The sequence below is a fragment of the Lepisma saccharinum genome, chromosome 1 (assembly GCF_977018435.1).
Source record: "Lepisma saccharinum chromosome 1, izLepSacc3.1, whole genome shotgun sequence".
NCBI classification, from domain to species: Eukaryota; Metazoa; Arthropoda; class Insecta; order Zygentoma; family Lepismatidae; genus Lepisma; species Lepisma saccharinum.
In genome coordinates, this window is record NC_139229.1 from 126,918,261 (window position 1) to 126,936,631 (window position 18,371).

At 36.3% G+C, this 18,371-nt stretch overlaps 1 protein-coding gene across 1 annotated transcript in view; it reads right to left on the reverse strand.

Annotated features, from left to right (window-relative positions):
• Positions 1 to 1,764: 1,764 nt before the first annotated feature.
• The window catches only part of l(2)34Fd (nucleolar protein 10 lethal (2) 34Fd), a 59,679-nt gene continuing 43,072 nt past the window's right edge, over positions 1,765 to 18,371 (reverse strand). Inside the window, exons 11-14 of the mRNA XM_083119634.1 lie at positions 18,025 to 18,070; positions 16,377 to 16,618; positions 4,738 to 4,837; positions 1,765 to 1,950 (exon numbers count right to left, since the gene is read on the reverse strand). Of these exons, the coding sequence (XP_082975760.1) occupies positions 1,840 to 1,950; positions 4,738 to 4,837; positions 16,377 to 16,618; positions 18,025 to 18,070 (499 nt within the window). The 3' untranslated portion in view covers positions 1,765 to 1,839. The remainder of the gene's footprint in view (positions 1,951 to 4,737; positions 4,838 to 16,376; positions 16,619 to 18,024; positions 18,071 to 18,371) is intronic.

An 18,371-nucleotide genomic window follows, 5' to 3' on the forward strand; every position in this document is an offset into this window, starting at 1 on the left:
TGCCTGTCTCATAGAACCCACAGTCCTTGTCGGAGTCCAACACTTGCTTCATGCTTGACATCATCATTAGAATGAAACCAGCACATTGATGTGCCTACAAACATATCATTGCTTCTTTGAAGAAGCATTTCAGAGGATGTCGGTTTTACTCGGAGCAAGCAAGTGTTGGGCTCCGACAACACCAACAGCACCCTGAGTTCTGTGAGAGAGGAATCATGAACCTCAAGAAGCACTGTGATAAATGATGATAAATGACTGAACCGGGGAAGAGACAATGTTAAGAAGTAGTATGAAATATCCCTTCACGTGAGTCCATTTATATTAGTCTAATTAATACTTACTGGAATTTGCAGGCTTTGTGTTATTTTTTTCTGATCATCCCTTGTATTAATATTTTCTAATTTAAACAATGTGAAATTGTTAGTGCTCAAGCATTGGTATCGAATTGGAATTCACTCGGTCCTATACATGTATTAATATTTAAACAAAATTATATTTCATGTTAGGGGGAATAAAAAACATTGATAAAAAGTAGGGGCATGCATATTTCGTTTTTGACGAAAAAACAAAATTTGAAAAAACACATTGTAGTGTTAATTTTTCATGTTTTTGAAAGGTGTGAGATGCATTTTGTGACCATGTTTTGTCACGAAATAATGCGAAATGAACTGCAAAAAGCGAAATTAACTCTTAAACACGAAATTTAGGGTTTATTCACAGACACGACACCTTCCGAGGTCTGAATTATCCTGAGAGTTATGCAATTCCCGGAAAATTGATTAATTCTGCTGTTAATATTGGAGAAGCAAAACTGGACTCTTTTACACAGAAATAAACTTCATACTCTGATAACTACATAAATGGGCTATTAGAAGTGAAATGTTAATTCTGTGGAATAAGTGTAGTTTTTAAATCAAATTTAGGATTATATTCACAATTTTAAAACCAAAATGTCTTTTTATATACCACTTTTCATCCAATTTTTCACCGCTATAACACCGATATTTTATTTTATTTACCGCTTTTGAACCCGAAATTGACTCAGTTTTTGTACCGAAATTTTGCTTTTTTTATTTACCAAAAATATGTGCCTCTAATAATAAGACGTAAGTGAGTTACTAAATTATTTCCGCGAAACTTACTTGTAAATGTTCGAATAACCATCCAAGTGTTAGGTCTATAAGCTAATATGAACAAACTTCCATCAATGGAGCATCTGATTATAAATATTCAATGTGACCAGATCAACAGGAATCAACACCAGCCATACATGATGTGCCTGACCACTGTCAAAGAGACGCATGCAATTATGCATTTTCAACACGATCTGAATATCGAAAGTGGTCGGGCACATCATGTTTGGCTCCCACTATTGCAACCACATAAACCTATCACACACAGCAGACGAACTAGCTACACCAGCACTCCTAGCGGTAAGCTAGGAAACAACAGGAACCAGAAGTCAACCCAACAGTGAAATTACAAGTTCCCAAGTGGATGGTGGCAGAGGCCACCGAAATTAATCAAACATTTACAATTAAGTTTCGTGGAAATAATTTAGTAACTCAGTTACGTCTTCTTAAAATTATATTGTTAGCACATGGTGTGAAAAATGATTGTTCTCCTTTGGGGAAGTGATATAGGTAAGTAATATTTATGTAGGTGATGACTCTCCTTCCAATCTGCAGTAGATTAATCTCAAGATCAATGGAATAACAAGCAAATCTTAGGTTCAAGGTACTTCATTTCTTTATTTAAAAATAATAAATAACAAAATAAAAGCTTTATTTACAACTCTACATTAAAATCTCACAAGGACACGTTACATCTGCTTTTTTGTTAAAAAAAATTAGATTTTTTCGAGTGCAGACCAAATGCTGGTCTCATAACCTTCTTTCGTTCTTCCCTGTGTCGCTTTGATGCTTCCAAAGCTCTGGACTCTTCTTTAGCCTGCAAGTGTAACAGAAGACGTTTAAGAAATCGGAAAGCCAAATAACTGATAATTTACCATGCAATCATCTGTGCAGTCAAAGATAACCTGGAACTTCGTATAACCAAGAGAATACCACATACCCTGGAAATGTGGGACACTTGGATGCACTGTGGAGCAGTGACAAAATTAACATCAAAACTACATCAGACTGTTCCAACTACTAGTGTACTATGGCCGATGTATTTTTACCATGTGTAGTCCTATCCTGCAATTTCGATTTTCTGAAGTCCAGACACGAAAAGTCTGGAATAGCAGAACCCAGTATCACTGAGGGACACAAAATTTGTATTTGCAGACATAGTCATAGTCAAATGAGCCATTTACTGGGACAGAAGAGAAAAAGAAGCCATAGCTATTGTGTGAGAAAAAGCACAAACCTCAACAGGAAAATGGGACTCCAGCTCAATCACACCACCCACCAAAAGCATGACATCCACCAATAAAACACTGGGAACCAGAGCGAACAAATCACAGGACAGAGTGTAAACTTGGCCTGCTCACCCACACATATTTAACCTTACGACTGATATCCAATCAACATTACCTGGAGGTGAGAGCAATGTATGCACTTGAAACAGTGGATGCTAATGCAGACTTAACCTGGCTGATAATATGAGAACACTTGTTTGAATTCCAACGGAATCTTCATATCTTTCTTAACAGCACACAAGCAAATTTGTCCACATTATGCAATAGGACAACTTTCAACTTTCAAACTAGCTTCAGAAGCATCAATGAACTTTTGACTCAAAGTTCATTCATCTGTGAAAATGTTGCAAAAAAAGTAAATCCTCATCTTCAGAATAGAAATCTTGAAACTCTTTCTGATGGTTATGAACGAGAGACACTCTTAGGCTGTGTCCGAAAGGTACAAAGATCAGACTTCAAATATGGTCTTCACGGAAGTGACGTCACCTAGTTCTGTTTGAAAGTGCCAATTAAAAGAGGAATCGGGTACAATAACCACAAAATCAAAAAAGTAGATGTCAAAAACACAGTGCACATCCTCATGGAAACTAAAATCAAAGAAACACATGCCATCATGCACTTCCTAGACAAATTAAACATTAACAGCACACAAGCACACCATACATGGATGCTCCTGCTACAGAAGCTACCACCAAGGAACAGCAGACAACAACAGTGTACCCAATAGCATTTGACAAACCAATAACAACAGAAGCCATTGAAATTAACAGGACAAAAACAATCAGTTTTGCGGGGAAGTTAGTACATCAGCTCTCTATATCTATTTACTACAATCTCTCATTTCCCATAATATGTATGGAGAATGTTTAAATCAGCTTCACGTAAGATAGTGGAGAGATCAGAAATCACAATTTTGTTTTGATAAGCCATTAGTACGGACATGCATATTTAGTTTTAGACAAAAAAAAGAAATGTCCAACACATTGTAGTGTTAATTTTTCATGTTTTTGAAAGGTGTGAGATGCATTTTCTTACCCTGTTTTATCACGAAATAATGCGAAATTAACTGCAAAATGCAAAATAAACTCTTAAACCTTCCGAGGTCTGAATTATCCTGTGAGTTATGCAATTCACATTGAATTATCCTGTGAGTTATGCAATTCACGGAAAATTGATTAATTCTGCTGTTAATATTGGAGAAGCAAAAATGGATGGTTTATATACTGCTTTTTCACCGCTATAACACCGAAATTTTATTTTATTTACCGCTTTTGAACCCAAAATTGACTGTTTTTGTAGTGAAAATTTGCTTTCTTATTTACCAAAAATATGTGCCTCTAGCCATTAGATAAAAAAGGATCAGGTCAAACTGGAATACCTGATTGTCATTTGGCATGTCTAAACTAGGGATGGCCAAACGGATCCGGATTCGAAAGTTCTAGATCCGAAAATCCGGATCCGGATCCGATAGTTTCGTATCTCAATCCCATTATAATATTACCACACCTTAAAAGGTATTATGATCTTCTATTGCAAAGAAATTTTTCATTTCTTAGTCCTATAAGATTTTTTTTCAAGTATTGTTCCTAAAATAATTTGCTACTCATCGGCTAACACACTCGTGCACAAAAATAGTCTTACTTGTTTAACATAAAATGTCAGAGGTGATTTTGTAAATACCATTGAAACGAATATGTATTCATTCGAATGTATTGGAAATGGAAACACACACAAATGTGAGACATTCCATTCCAGGATGAAACCTTTAACACATTTAACAAGACAGAAATGTTATACAAAAATTATACAATTGTTCTACAGTTACAGTTTTAAAAATTAAAATAAAACATTATAATATATGCAGTGTTATATAATTACAAAGTGTAAGACTAACAAGGGAGGTTATCTAATTGTCCCCCTCCGATAAACTGTTCTAGGGGGGGCAACCCCCCATGTATGTATGTATCTCTCTCTCTTTCTCTCTCTGTGTGTGTGTGTGGGGGGGTGTATTTATCCACAGATCCAGATCCGAAAAATTTTATGATCTGGATCTGAAAAATTTTTGGATCCAGATTTCGGCTCCGCCAGGATCCGGATCTGGCCAATCGTAGTCTAAACATACAAAAGAAAGAAAGAAAGCCTTATAATTGGAAAACCGTAGGTGATAAAAATATTCAGACTTCATATTTAAATTCAACATGAAAAGTTAGTTCTATTACAAACACCCTCTCTCTTCCATGTACAAAAAACATGTTCTGAATACAAGTTAACAACTACAGGAACTCCTTAATATTTACATTTCAACTCAAACTCACCTTTTTCAGGCTAAACGTCATTTCTCTGCTCCCCGAAGACACAAGCCTTTTCACTGTGTTTGCAGCAGCTTCCTGCTGCACTCTCTCACCTAGACTTAGCCTGAAATTATACAAGCAAGGTGTTAAATGAATGGTTATGTTTATATGTAGTACAGATGGCATAGATTAATGACTCTTCATCAATATCATTCAATAAAAACAAATTAATATTTGAGTTTGCCTTGTTGGAAACTTTACCAATTTACTATTTTCTGAATAGCATGATGACACTGAATGCACAAGTTTGCCACAATTTACACGAGTTTTAGAGTACATTTATGAATGTAAAGTTCCTCTTCTAAGGCACTCAGTATAGATATGGTTAAATATGGGATGTTGGAAAACAAAAACAATAAGACATTAAAAACACCACATCTCTGATACTACTGTATATGTTGCTTTCAAGATTGCATAATCAAAAAAAGAAACTCAAAATTTATGTTGGATTGAGTGTAAGTAAAAGCATGCACATGCATGGGAGGGGGGAGTGAATTAAAATGCAACTGGCAGTTGAATTCCAATTGGTGGAGAGAGACATGATATGGAAACTACAGGAGAGAACACTGTGTTTTGTGGTTGGCTGAAATGCTGTCAGCCAAGCATGTGCAATGTTGTTCCAGATGGGGAGAAGTTTCACAGGGACCACCAAGGTGCAACAGGCAGCATTGAATCACAAAGAGTAAAATCAAATTATCTACAACTTTCCTATCTTCCTTTACATTAACTGGTTTTCTATATTTTTTAAAAGTTCCTCTTTACATGGTAGTTTCAGAGATGCAATGTTTTCTTTCTCACTTGTTCCTTCCCAGCAGGCTGTACATGTAAAAGGAGGAGAATGAACCAATTAGGCTCTTTATGAAATACTTGTTATTCCATATCAGATCAATATGAGAAAGGATTAGCATTCCCAGTGGAAGCTACAAAAATTCCACAAAAAAAATTACTATGTTGACCCAGCATCGCAAGAACAAGTGTGGAGAATTAGTAGGCTCTGATCTCCAAGTTCCAGAAACAGTGGTGATGGGACTTGTGCTCCCCAATGCCAACCAACATACCTCAAAGGGCTGTTGCACCACTGAGTTTTAGAATGAGAAACATTTCACGTCAGTCAACACACACTCACATTTACCTACTCAAAGAGAGTATGTTTAAATTGTGTGCTTTAATACTGTAAAACAAATAATCAACTACAAAGTACAATATTAGAACCTTGTACATAGAATAGAAATAAAAAATATCACAAAGTGCTAAAAAAAAATACAATGTACCTGTAGTGGTTAAGGACATGTATGTTTTTTTTGTTGTTTTTTTTAACTAATACAGGCATGTTATATTTTCTCGGCATTTTGTGATATAAAGGAAGTGGTAACATGGGAAATTATATGTACATGGTTGGTAAATGTATACTAGTGTAATTTCTGAGGCAGAAGGAAATATAGTTATTTGTTAATTTCCTATGTAAAAATATTGGGCAAACGTAGCACATCAAAATCAGGGTGTCCAGTGGCATGGACATACTCAGCAAATACCACAAATACCCATCGGCAGCCTTGTGTCATGGCGAATAAACACCGCCATAAAAGTGTTTGCCCCCACTGGCTTGGGGGCCTGGAGGGATCCAGAAAAGCTAAGGGAGTTGGAACCCTAACAGAAAACAAGGGTGTACCTGGGAACCCACAGGTGGCAGCCCCCAACCAGGCATAGGCTGTGACAGGCCCGATTAGCAGACAGCCGAAAACATAAAAAATTTGAGATAAGAAAGAAGGAAGCCGGACTGAAAATTGGAGACGACATGGGATATGAATAGGGACATTGAATATTGGAACACTGGCAGAAAGGACTGAAGAAATTGTAGATATAATGGAGAGAAGAGGAATCTTTGGAATGAGTGAAACGAAACAGAAAGGAAGAGGAGAATTGAAATTGAGGAAAGACTATATATAAACTGTAATGGGCAGGTACTGAAGAGGGCAGGAGAAGTGGGGTTGGATTTGTGGTCAGAAGTGGAATAAGTGAGGAAGTAGAGAGGTAAATGACATAATAATAAAACTAAAAATTAATGTAAGAGGGAAAGTAATAGAAATAATTCAAGTGTACCCCACAAACAGGATGTACAGTCATGTTCAAAAAATCTGTCGCATGGATTTTTTCTAAGTCCAACGTCTTACGAAATTATGTTGGTAGCTCTGAAACAAGGAAGTGTTGTGAAATATACGATCCTCCAATCAGAGTGAAGTTCGATTCGGAAGAGCAGGAGGCGTGACTCACGGTCTTGTCCGCAGGAAGTTCAACCAATGCAGCATTTCCAAATATGAGATAACGTCCCCATTGGTTAAATATTGTTTCAATAATGCGAATCGGCAGAAAGAATGCGCAAAAGTTTACTTTGTCGTTTTAATTGCCTTTAATCGTTTCAAATTAGTATTAAATTGTCCCAATTATAGCTTAATATAATGTATTCATGTATGTGTTTGACAATCATATATCACTCATTAGAACAATTTTCACATTGCTTTCACTACGTGAGATGACATTTCATTTACATTTACGATAAAATAGTGGTTTGGGTGTAATAACAGTTTTCATTATTTAATTTAGAGATGCATTTTTATTTGTTGAGTTAATGATTAGGTTAATTCGTTATTTCTCGCGAAAAGAGGGAACCACAGCTGAAAGAAAATACACAACTTGTATTATTGAGGTCAAGAGTTCCGTTTTAACATCACTTTTTGCACGCATAGGCTAATCACGACTCTGAAACATTATGCGACCTGACTGGAACTCGGAAAAGGACACACTGATTACAAGACGTCGATACATTACCACTTGGTCTGGCGAACGCCAATAATAATGAGGGGTTGTGGGAGTGGGAGAGGGGTGACGGAAAGTAGAAAATAAATAGTATTTTTGGGGGTATTTAATGTTATATTTATACACACACAAACCTAAGAAAATATTTATTTTGATACATGTGTGTGGGGGTGGGGAAGGGGGAAAAGAGAGGGACAGAAAGATATTGGGAGAGATGGGACGAAGAGGTGATTGTGGAAAATGTTTTATTTGACGTTCAGTAATAAAAACAATCAAATCAATGATGATTATCTTATAAATACTATATTTAATGTAAATTTGTTTTAAAAATGGGGGCGGGGAGCCGTTTGTTTTACGTTCAGTGCAGGATAACAAGTGGAGACACATAGTGGTTCGTATCTCACTTTAAACTGTAGGTCCAGGCCCCATTAGCCTATCTGTGTATAACGTGGATTTAGAATTCAGTAGAAAATAACGTCGATCTAGTATTTTGGATTTTAGATACGTTAAGACCACTAAAATTTCCAATTCTTGTAATAAGAAACCTGTCCTCATATTACCATTTTGAAAGAGAGAGAGTTTATTGTATAATCTTTCGTTGTTAGTTTCAAAGAAGACTAATTCAAATAGTAACAATGGGAACGAATAAAGTTTACGAAAAGTTTTTGCCACCGTGGAGATTTGAACCTACGACCATTAGAGTGACAACCCAGTGCGATAACCACTACCCCACGAGTTCGTTCCTTCTTACGGCATGATTATGATTAAGACCAATTCGTTCAATATGCATTAGAAATATAATTCCCACCCGCCTCTTTATAAACAACACACCCAAACGTTCCTTTGTAGCAAATGAAATAAAGGTGGTATGAATGTCACAAAACATTTAAGCAAAATCTACTATATTTACGACGCAATCGTTTTACATGGAGAGGCTACAGCTTCGAAAATTGAGGTTGTGATGTGGTTTCTTGTAGTGGTAGGGTTGATATTCCAGCGTGCACTAGCCAGTAATTTCCGAGGAAAAAACTTCAATTGTTTTATGATGGTAAAGTGGTTCGGTGATAGGTTATCAGTATTACACGCCGAAGATTATAGGTTTGACTTCTGTTCGATTACCCCTATTATTATTATATATAGCAACTAAGTATTGTATTTAATTAATAATTTAAAGAAATAACAATGTTATATATTTTTTTACAAAAGAACACTCCTTTCTAATGATTTTTCATGTTATTTTTGAAAATAATTTTTCAGAATATGTTTTTGAATTTCTCATCATTTTACTAGGATTTGCATCAAAATGATCCATGTGTCATATTCGACGAAATGTCATGTACAGGGGAGAATTATGAAGAAACAAAATAAATAAATACTATTGACATCTTTTTGTGAATAGTATTTATTTTACATTATTTTTTGTTCACCATGCATAGTTGTATTCTTGTAAAAAGCATGAAAAACAATATATTCTCTACATTTCGCAAAGCAAATAATATACGAATTTTCGTAATAAGTAAAATGCAATAAATAATTTTTCGGTTTAATTAGAAATAAAAATTGCAGAGTTAACCGAACGGTGAATCGAACACAGAATTTTACAACCCATAAAATGCCTTGTAGCCTTTGCAATGAAGTGATGTAGATTCAAGTAATAAAATTTCATGCAAAATCGCACGTTATAAGATCGTTCAAATATATTAAATCAATGTGTCCATAAGCTATTATACTGTCAGCCATTTGGCACATCTCGTTACAAAATCTCAGCATATCACCATTCACTAGTTAATCAAATTGAATATTGATTCACTTCACAGTTCAATGTGCAACAATAGTTTCGACTCATATCACGTGAGATGTAAACTCAATTCAATTCTCTCATTGTATGTAACTTGTATGTTGAGCTCATGTAGAAATATCAATTATGAGCTCTAAGATAAATTTGACGCTACAATTGCTTGATCAACTCTTGCGTCTCGCTGCCAGACATTCTACGTTCCTGTTTGCTCCAGGTCATTATCATTGTTTTTACCTCTGTTTCATTCTCATCGTCGTTATAAACCTACGTAATTTCTACTGTTTACAGTAGACAGAACCTACTGTTATCAATTGTAGTACTCTACTGTGTCTCTCGGAAATCTACTCAAAATCAATGATTTCCTACTGAACACTTTCAGTAAGCCTAATGTGTAATTACAGTTGAGGAACTACAAGTGAAATATTCTCTTCAATACTACATGTAATATTGCGTGTAGTGTGTTTGAATTTGAATTCAAAATTTTGGGTGCGTCAGCACTTAGGCTATTTTGCACCTGTCACTTTATATGGCGTCCAGCCCCTTACCAGAACTAAAATAACATAAGTGTAACGTCGTGTTGTAACTAACATATTAAAATATTCTGAATTCGGTTAAAAGCTGAAGCTGTAAAGAGGCAGTCAGCACCCACAAGGACCAAACACAGGACAACACAGAAAATTACACTGGCCATGGGACCAGTCGCCAGAACCTCGTTCGTTTGCAAACTGAAGTCCAGGGTGTACTACGTGGAAGCAACAATTGGGTGTACATACTTCGTGGAAGGTCATCCCTTACACCCTTGTAGTGTGTTTAGCTCAGCATGTTAGCTGTAAATATAACTTTTTATTCCTCCTCACTAACAATTTGTTTTTATATCTATTTAATTTAAACCAACCTCACTTCCATGTAGTACACCCTGAACTGCATTTTGCACACTAACGAGGCTCTGGTGACTGGACCTACTGTTAGTATAATCTTTGTAGGCCTGCGTGTGTTGTCTTTGTTTGTGCTGACTGTCTGTCGCTTTACAGGCTCAACTTTTAACCCAGGTAAGGATATTTTAGTTTTCAGACACGCTTTTATTTTTGTCATGATAAGGGGCTGGGCCCCGTATAGCGTGATGGGTGTAAAATACCCTAAGTTTTGATGCACACAAATTGTAATTCAAATTTAAAAAATCTTAACATAGATGTTTCAAAACACCTATTGCTCTACTGAAACCAGTACAGTAGAGAAACTGCAAGTGAAATTAATTTATTCAGTATAGTGTATAATATGTTAAGTTTAATATTTTGGCAGTAAATATTAATTTCATACCCCCTTATTATTTTTTTAAAATTTATATCTTTTTGAAAATCTGAACACAGTAGATGTTTCAAAACACCTATTGATCTACTGAAAACAGTAGACAAAAGTTTCATTGGAGTAAGTAGAAAAGAGTCATGAAATAATACCCAAAGAAATCAACCATTATGAATTAATGTTACATACTTTTTTTTATTTCACTTTCCAAAACCTAGGAGCTCGAAACAATACATGGCATGCGATTTAGTCGACAGTCTGCTTTTCTGTGATTGATTCGTCGTGCCCAGTCGGGGATTACTACTGTTGAAGGTAAAAGGGGAAGGGGAAGAACTCCACCACAGTACCATGACGTATGAAGTAACATGTTCACAGGCATTCAGTACAACTGATAAGGGTTCACCTGACCTTGGAAGTGTGGGAAACACGTTTCACGCTGGTTTCCAGAATGCTGTGGCTAAATCTGGAACTAACGGTGGAATAAGAAATAGTTTGTAACATTTAACAATGACATTTCGCATTTACAAAATATGAGATATGTAGACTTTGATTTATTTATTATAGTAGATGGTAGAGAATTACTTACCACGAAAGTCAAGGTCTAAATTGCAGACATCAAAATCTACTCCAGATTGTAAAATACATTTGTGATAGACAGCAGATAGGTTAATAAGGTTTACAAGATTGCTAACGACTCTTAAGACAAACGTTCAACGAAGGTTATTGAGTGAGAAAATGGGAAATTGTTAAAAATAGCGGCCTAGTTGAGTGAAGATCGTAGGTTCGAATCTCTTATAGAACCGGCTATTTTTTGACACTAATTTTTGGTGCGTAATATATTTAATGTATTGTCGACATTTATAAGAAACAAAATATGAAAATTCTCCTCCTCCGTAACGGTGTGGTCTAAGACTGTGCTTTGGACTCCGACTGCAGCGGGACGGCATAGATTCGAGTCGTCCTGGGTTCTCGGCCTGTTATCTGTATAGGACCGGTGGCAACCCTCCATCCTGAGGAAATTGGGGAGCTACGAGTGACTGGTGTAACCTGGTTTCAGATATCTTATATAACGGCTGAGGATTCGACGTGCTGACCAACGTCAAATCGTTGCCAGTTGAAGATAACTCTAGGTAGGATTGTGGAAGGGAGACTGACAGTCGGGAGATAGCCCATGGCCCTTCGAGGTTTTAAAATATGAAAACTATTCCTTCCGTAAATCTAATTTCTCGTCATTGTCACGTAAGATTTCTTTTCAGTATGACTCCTGCAATACTAATTAGTTCCTAAGTGAGATAATGAGATGGACAAAGAGATATTAAATTATGAGTTCACTGTTTAAAAAATAAGCATTAACACATTTTTATATTCACATACCTCTTTACAAATTCTTGAGCACGTCAAAACAAATGAACCAATCTAGTACACACTAGAGCTTTGGCTTATCGATACCTAAGGGGTATCCTACAATTACAGTCAAACCACAACCTCAATTCTCGAAGCTGTAGCCTCTCCATGTAAAACGATTGCGTCGTAAATATAGTAGATTTTGCTTAAATGTTTTGTGACATTCATACCACCTTTATTTCATTTGCTACAAAGGAGCGTTTGGGTGTGTTGTTGGGTGTGGGGATTATATTTCTAATGCATATTGAACGAATTGGTCTTAATCATAATCATGCCGTAAGAAGGAACGAACTCGTGGGGTAGTGGTTATCGCACTGGGTTGTCACTCTAATGGTCGTAGGTTCAAATCTCCACGGTGGCAAAAACTTTTCGTAAACTTTATTCGTTCCCATTGTTACTATTTGAATTAGTCTTCTTTGAAACTAACAACGAAAGATTATACAATAAACTCTCTCTCTTTCAAAATGGTAATATGAGGACAGGTTTCTTATTACAAGAATTGGAAATTTTAGTGGTCTTAACGTATCTAAAATCCAAAATACTAGATCGACGTTATTTTCTACTGAATTCTAAATCCACGTTATACACAGATAGGCTAATGGGGCCTGGACCTACAGTTTAAAGTGAGATACGAACCACTATGTGTCTCCACTTGTTATCCTGCACTGAACGTAAAACAAACGGCTCCCCGCCCCCATTTTTAAAACAAATTTACATTAAATATAGTATTTATAAGATAATCATCATTGATTTGATTGTTTTTATTACTGAACGTCAAATAAAACATTTTCCACAATCACCTCTTCGTCCCATCTCTCCCAATATCTTTCTGTCCCTCTCTTTTCCCCCTTCCCCACCCCCACACACATGTATCAAAATAAATATTTTCTTAGGTTTGTGTGTGTATAAATATAACATTAAATACCCCCAAAAATACTATTTATTTTCTACTTTCCGTCACCCCTCTCCCACTCCCACAACCCCTCATTATTATTGGCGTTCGCCAGACCAAGTGGTAATGTATCGACGTCTTGTAATCAGTGTGTCCTTTTCCGAGTTCCAGTCAGGTCGCATAATGTTTCAGAGTCGTGATTAGCCTATGCGTGCAAAAAGTGATGTTAAAACGAACTCTTGACCTCAATAATACAAGTTGTGTATTTTCTTTCAGCTGTGGTTCCCTCTTTTCGCGAGAAATAACGAATTAACCTAATCATTAACTCAACAAATAAAAATGCATCTCTAAATTAAATAATGAAAACTGTTATTACACCCAAACCACTATTTTATCGTAAATGTAAATGAAATGTCATCTCATGTAGTGAAAGCAATGTGAAAATTGTTCTAATGAGTGATATATGATTGTCAAACACATACATGAATACATTATATTAAGCTATAATTGGGACAATTTAATACTAATTTGAAACGATTAAAGGCAATTAAAACGACAAAGTAAACTTTTGCGCATTCTTTCTGCCGATTCGCATTATTGAAACAATATTTAACCAATGGGGACGTTATCTCATGGGTGATTTTAATGCACAAGTGGGAAGAGACAAGAAAGGATATATGAAAATACTTGGGGCAGATGGATGGGGGACAGAGGAATGAGGAGGGAAGGAGGCTACTGGACTTTTGTAAGAGAAACTGACTGTTAGTAGGTAATAGCTGGTTTAAGAAGAAATATGACAGCCATAAAATCACAAGGTACAGTTGGAATAATGAACAGAAGTCTGTAATAGATTATATATTGTTAAACAAGGAAGTAAAGAAGAAAATGAACAACATTAAAGTAATACCATGTGAGAACTCAGACAGTGACCACAGGCTACTAGTAGGAGATGTGAGGAGATGGAAAATAAAAGATAGAAGGGAGAAACAAGAGAGAAGGATAAGGAAATTGAAGGATAAGATGATAAAAGAGAAATATCAAGAAATATTGTGAACAAAAGTGCCAAGAGATGAACCCAAAAGAGTAGAAACAGAATGGATAAGATTTAAAACAGAATTGGTAGAGGCAGCCGAAAAGGTATGTGGAATGAAAGAACTAAAGAGGCAGTGCAAAACAAAAATGATGCACTTAGAAAATGGTTAAATGTAAATCACAAAATGCACGAAAAGAATACATGGAAAAGAAGAAAGAGGCAAGAACAGTAGTAAAGGAGAAAAGAAGAAAGTGGATGGAAGAATGGGCCAAAGTGCTAGAAGAAGATGTAGATGGGAACAAGAAAGTATTGTATGGATTAGTGAGAGAGAGGAGAAGAGAAAGAGGAGACAGCTGTAAGCTAAGGGATGAAAAGGGAAACATTGTAGAAGAGGATGAAGAAATAAGGAGAATGTGGCGAAATCATTTCGAGAAATTGCTGAACATGAAAAAAGGAAATCAACATGAAGAAGCGAAGGAAAAATAAAACAGGAAGGAAAAATGAATCTCACATGGAAAGAATTATTTTCCTGTAGTTTACGGTTATTACAAGCATAAGAAAAGGAGCGTGTGTTCTCCTGAAACGTCACAAAGAAAAAGAAAAAACTGTTTTCTTATGCTTGTAATAACCGTAAACTACAGGAAAATAATTCTATCATGCAAGCAATGCGTACATACAAGAAAAACTATCACATGGAAAGAAGTTGAGGAAGCACTGAAGAGAATGAAGAGAGGTAGAGCACCTGGAGTAGATGAAGTGCCAGTGGAAATGATACTAGGAGCTGGAGTGATTGGTGTGCAGTGGCTATACAGTGTGTTGAAAACAGTATGGTAAGAGAGAGAAGTGCCAAGAGATTGGACAAAGGGACTAATAGTTCCCATATTAAAGAAGGGTAACAGAAATGTAAAAACTACAGAGGAATAACACTAATGTGCCACTCAGCAAAGACGCATGAGAAAATATTAGAGAAAAGAATAAGGGAAGTGACAGAGCTAAACAAGAGAGAGGAACAGTATGGATTTAGAAGAGGCAGATCAACAGTAGATCTGATATTCACCATAAGGCAAATGCAGGAAAGGCAATACGAGTATGGATATGATTTGATTATGGCATTCCTAGATATAGAAAAGGCATATGATAGCATGGACAGAAAGATTTGGAAGCCTCTAAGAGAGAAAGGGGTCGAGGAAGAGATGGTATGTAGAGTGCAGAGCACATACAAGGCCAACCAGAGCTGTGTGAAGACACCAGTGGGGAGAACAGAGTGGTTCAGTATAAGTAATGGACTAAAACAGGGAAGTGGTCTTTCCCCACTGCTCTTCATAATTACAATGGATGCAATTAACGAAGAGGTGGGGAAGAAGATATAAGAAGAAAAGGTGAAGGCCCTGTTGTCCGCTGATGACTTAGTAATATGGCGAAACAGGGAAGAAGTACAGAGACAACTTGATAGTTGGAATGAGGAAATCAGAAGAGCAGGAATGAAATTCAGTGCAGAAAAGAGCAAGGTGCTAATAACAACAAGAAACAGAGCCAGAAATGAACCAAGAATAAAGATGAACATGGAAGAGTTGAGGATAGTGGAGAGCTTCAAATATCTAGGAAGCATAATTGAGAGAAGTGGAAGAATAGATGAGGAGGTAAACAGAAGAGGACAAATGGGTGGTGGACTATATCAAATGTTCGAAGATTAATATGGAACAGGGACTTGGACAATGACAGAGAGAGACAAAAGAAAGATGCAGGCAGTGGAGATGAAATTTTTAAGGAGTATATTGGGGAAAACTAGAAGGGACAGAATAAGGAATGAGGAGATCCGACAGACAGTGGGTGTGGTGAAGCTTCAGAACAGTACAGTTCAGGCACAGATGAGATGGTTCGGACACATGAAGAGGATGGATGCAGAAAGACTACCAGTAAGAGCTTACAATGCACAAGGAGTTTGAGACCAAGATGTCGGTGGAAAGAGCAGATAGCGAAGAGTGTCAGGAGAAGAAGACAAGATTGGAATACCATGGAAAGAGAGGAGTAGTGGAAGACCAGGAAAAGGCTTGACTTCTATGCCGATCCAGCCAGAGGCAGGAAACGGCAAAGGATGATGATGATTGTGATGTCTGTCAAGCATATAGGCTACAGATGCTAATAATTTTTGTTGGTGAAATATGCAAATTATATGCATTCACCAACATTTAAACCTTAATGCAATTAAAAAAAATAATAATGTCCAGATTGATTCATTTTGTTATTTATATGTGGAGTAGGACCACTTTCTTTATGTGGAATGCTCCACTGTAGTTTATCACCGCTTTACTTTTCTTGTAATGGGGAGCTTAGTTTTCTACCAAAAATAAAATACTCACTTGTTTTTCTTCTTGGATCCATGCAAACCCTGGAACTCTTCTCCTGCTCGCAACTCGAAGAAACGTGGCTGGCTCGGAGTGGTGGTGGCTTCTGCAAATTCCATTTGTCGAGAGCGGGCCTTATTTTCTTGTTGAAGGAGTTTATGCTGACGTTTCAGTTCAGAAACCAATTCTCTATCATCATCTGAACTTGAATCGAAATCAGAAGATTCAGCTGCGCTTGGTTCACCCTCAACTTCGTCCTGGTTATGGGAAAGAAAAGGGTACTTTCAACATTTTATGAATGCAATGCAATAAGTTTTAAACCACTCAAGCTAATTTAAAATCATGGGTAGAGTTCAAGCATATTTTGATTAGGGCTGAATAGGTACAAATTGAACTGAAGTCCGTACATTTCACGAAACTATTCTAAAACCTGTACGTACCATGAATATGAACTTTTTTTTTAAATCAGGGCTGAATCAACATCACAATGAGTCTATGCTGATACCCTAATTGCCACATATACTTCAAACTGTAACACTTACAATTCTTCAGAATATTTATTAACTTTAATACAGTGAAACCTCGATCTTACATTTCTCAGGGGCCCAGGCTAAAAAAACATAAAATACGAGAAAATGTAAAATCGAGGAAAATCTTACAACATTTTGCTATGTTGGGACCATCATGATTGAATGTATAATGCGGGAAAACTTAAAATCCGGGAACATAAAATAGGGGTTCCACTGTATATAAGTATGCAACTTAAACTACATCATATCAGTTGCTTTAAAATATTTGTAATTTTGTTCGAGATCATCATTTAACCACAAAATTCATTTCTCCCTACAATGCTGATGCAAAAATAACGAAAAATTATGCATAGGACAACAAAAGTGTTTTGCAGCATCATTGCACACCCTGCGAGATCACCATACTCAGTGCTGGTTCATACTGAAATATTGATATTGGTTCAATATTAATTTTTTCATACTTAAAATATTAAGTTGCTAAAACAGGCATGTTACGTAAAAATATGCTTTAAAATATTGTTTTCTCTACCAACCATAGACATTGTTCTTTATATTTCCGATTGGAATGAGATAGATTACATATTATTACACCAGTAAAAGTCAATATGTGCATATCTGTGTATCAGTAAATTCACCAATAATTTTACAGATCTTATCTTAAAAAAGAGCATTTATTTATTTAAGCATTTATTATAAAATATGACTTTTAAAATTATACTTTTATTTTAATAAAAATAATAAAAAATGGTAAGACTTTGCACTAATTTGCAGGGTGTTTTTATATTCATTGGTCAAAAGCAGAAAAAAAAAGTAACTTGAATAAAGAACCATTAGTTTGATTGATTTGATTTGATTTGTTGATTTAAGTCCACTTTATGCACAGTGAGGCTAATCGGGGCTGGACCTACAGTTTAAAGTGGGATCCGAACCACTATGTGCCTCCACCGGGTATCGAACCCGGAACCCCTTGATTACAAGGCGACGACGCTACCACTGCTCCATCGAGGAGGCCCTAAGAACCATTAGTGAATATTATATTGAAAATAACAGAAAAGTGCACCCAGTAATTAGTCCATTGTAGATGTACCAAGATTAAAGATGGACATGAAAGAGGTAAACAGAAGAGGACAAACAGGTGGCGGAATCTTATTAAAGCATTGGTATGGAACAGGGATGAACCTATGAAATGCAAGAAGGTAATATATAACACATACTATGTACCAATAACAATGTATGGAGCAGAGACTTGAACAATGACAGAGAGAGACAAAAGAAAGACGTAGGCAGTGGAGATGAAATTTTTAAGGAGTATATTGGGGAAGACTAGAATGGACAGAATAAGGAATGAGGAGATGCGACAGACGGTTGGGGTGGTGAAGCTTCAGGACAGGATAGATCAGGTAGAGATGAGATGGTTCGGACATTTGAAGAGGATGGATGCAGAAAGACTACCAGTAAGAGCTTACAATGCACAAGGAGT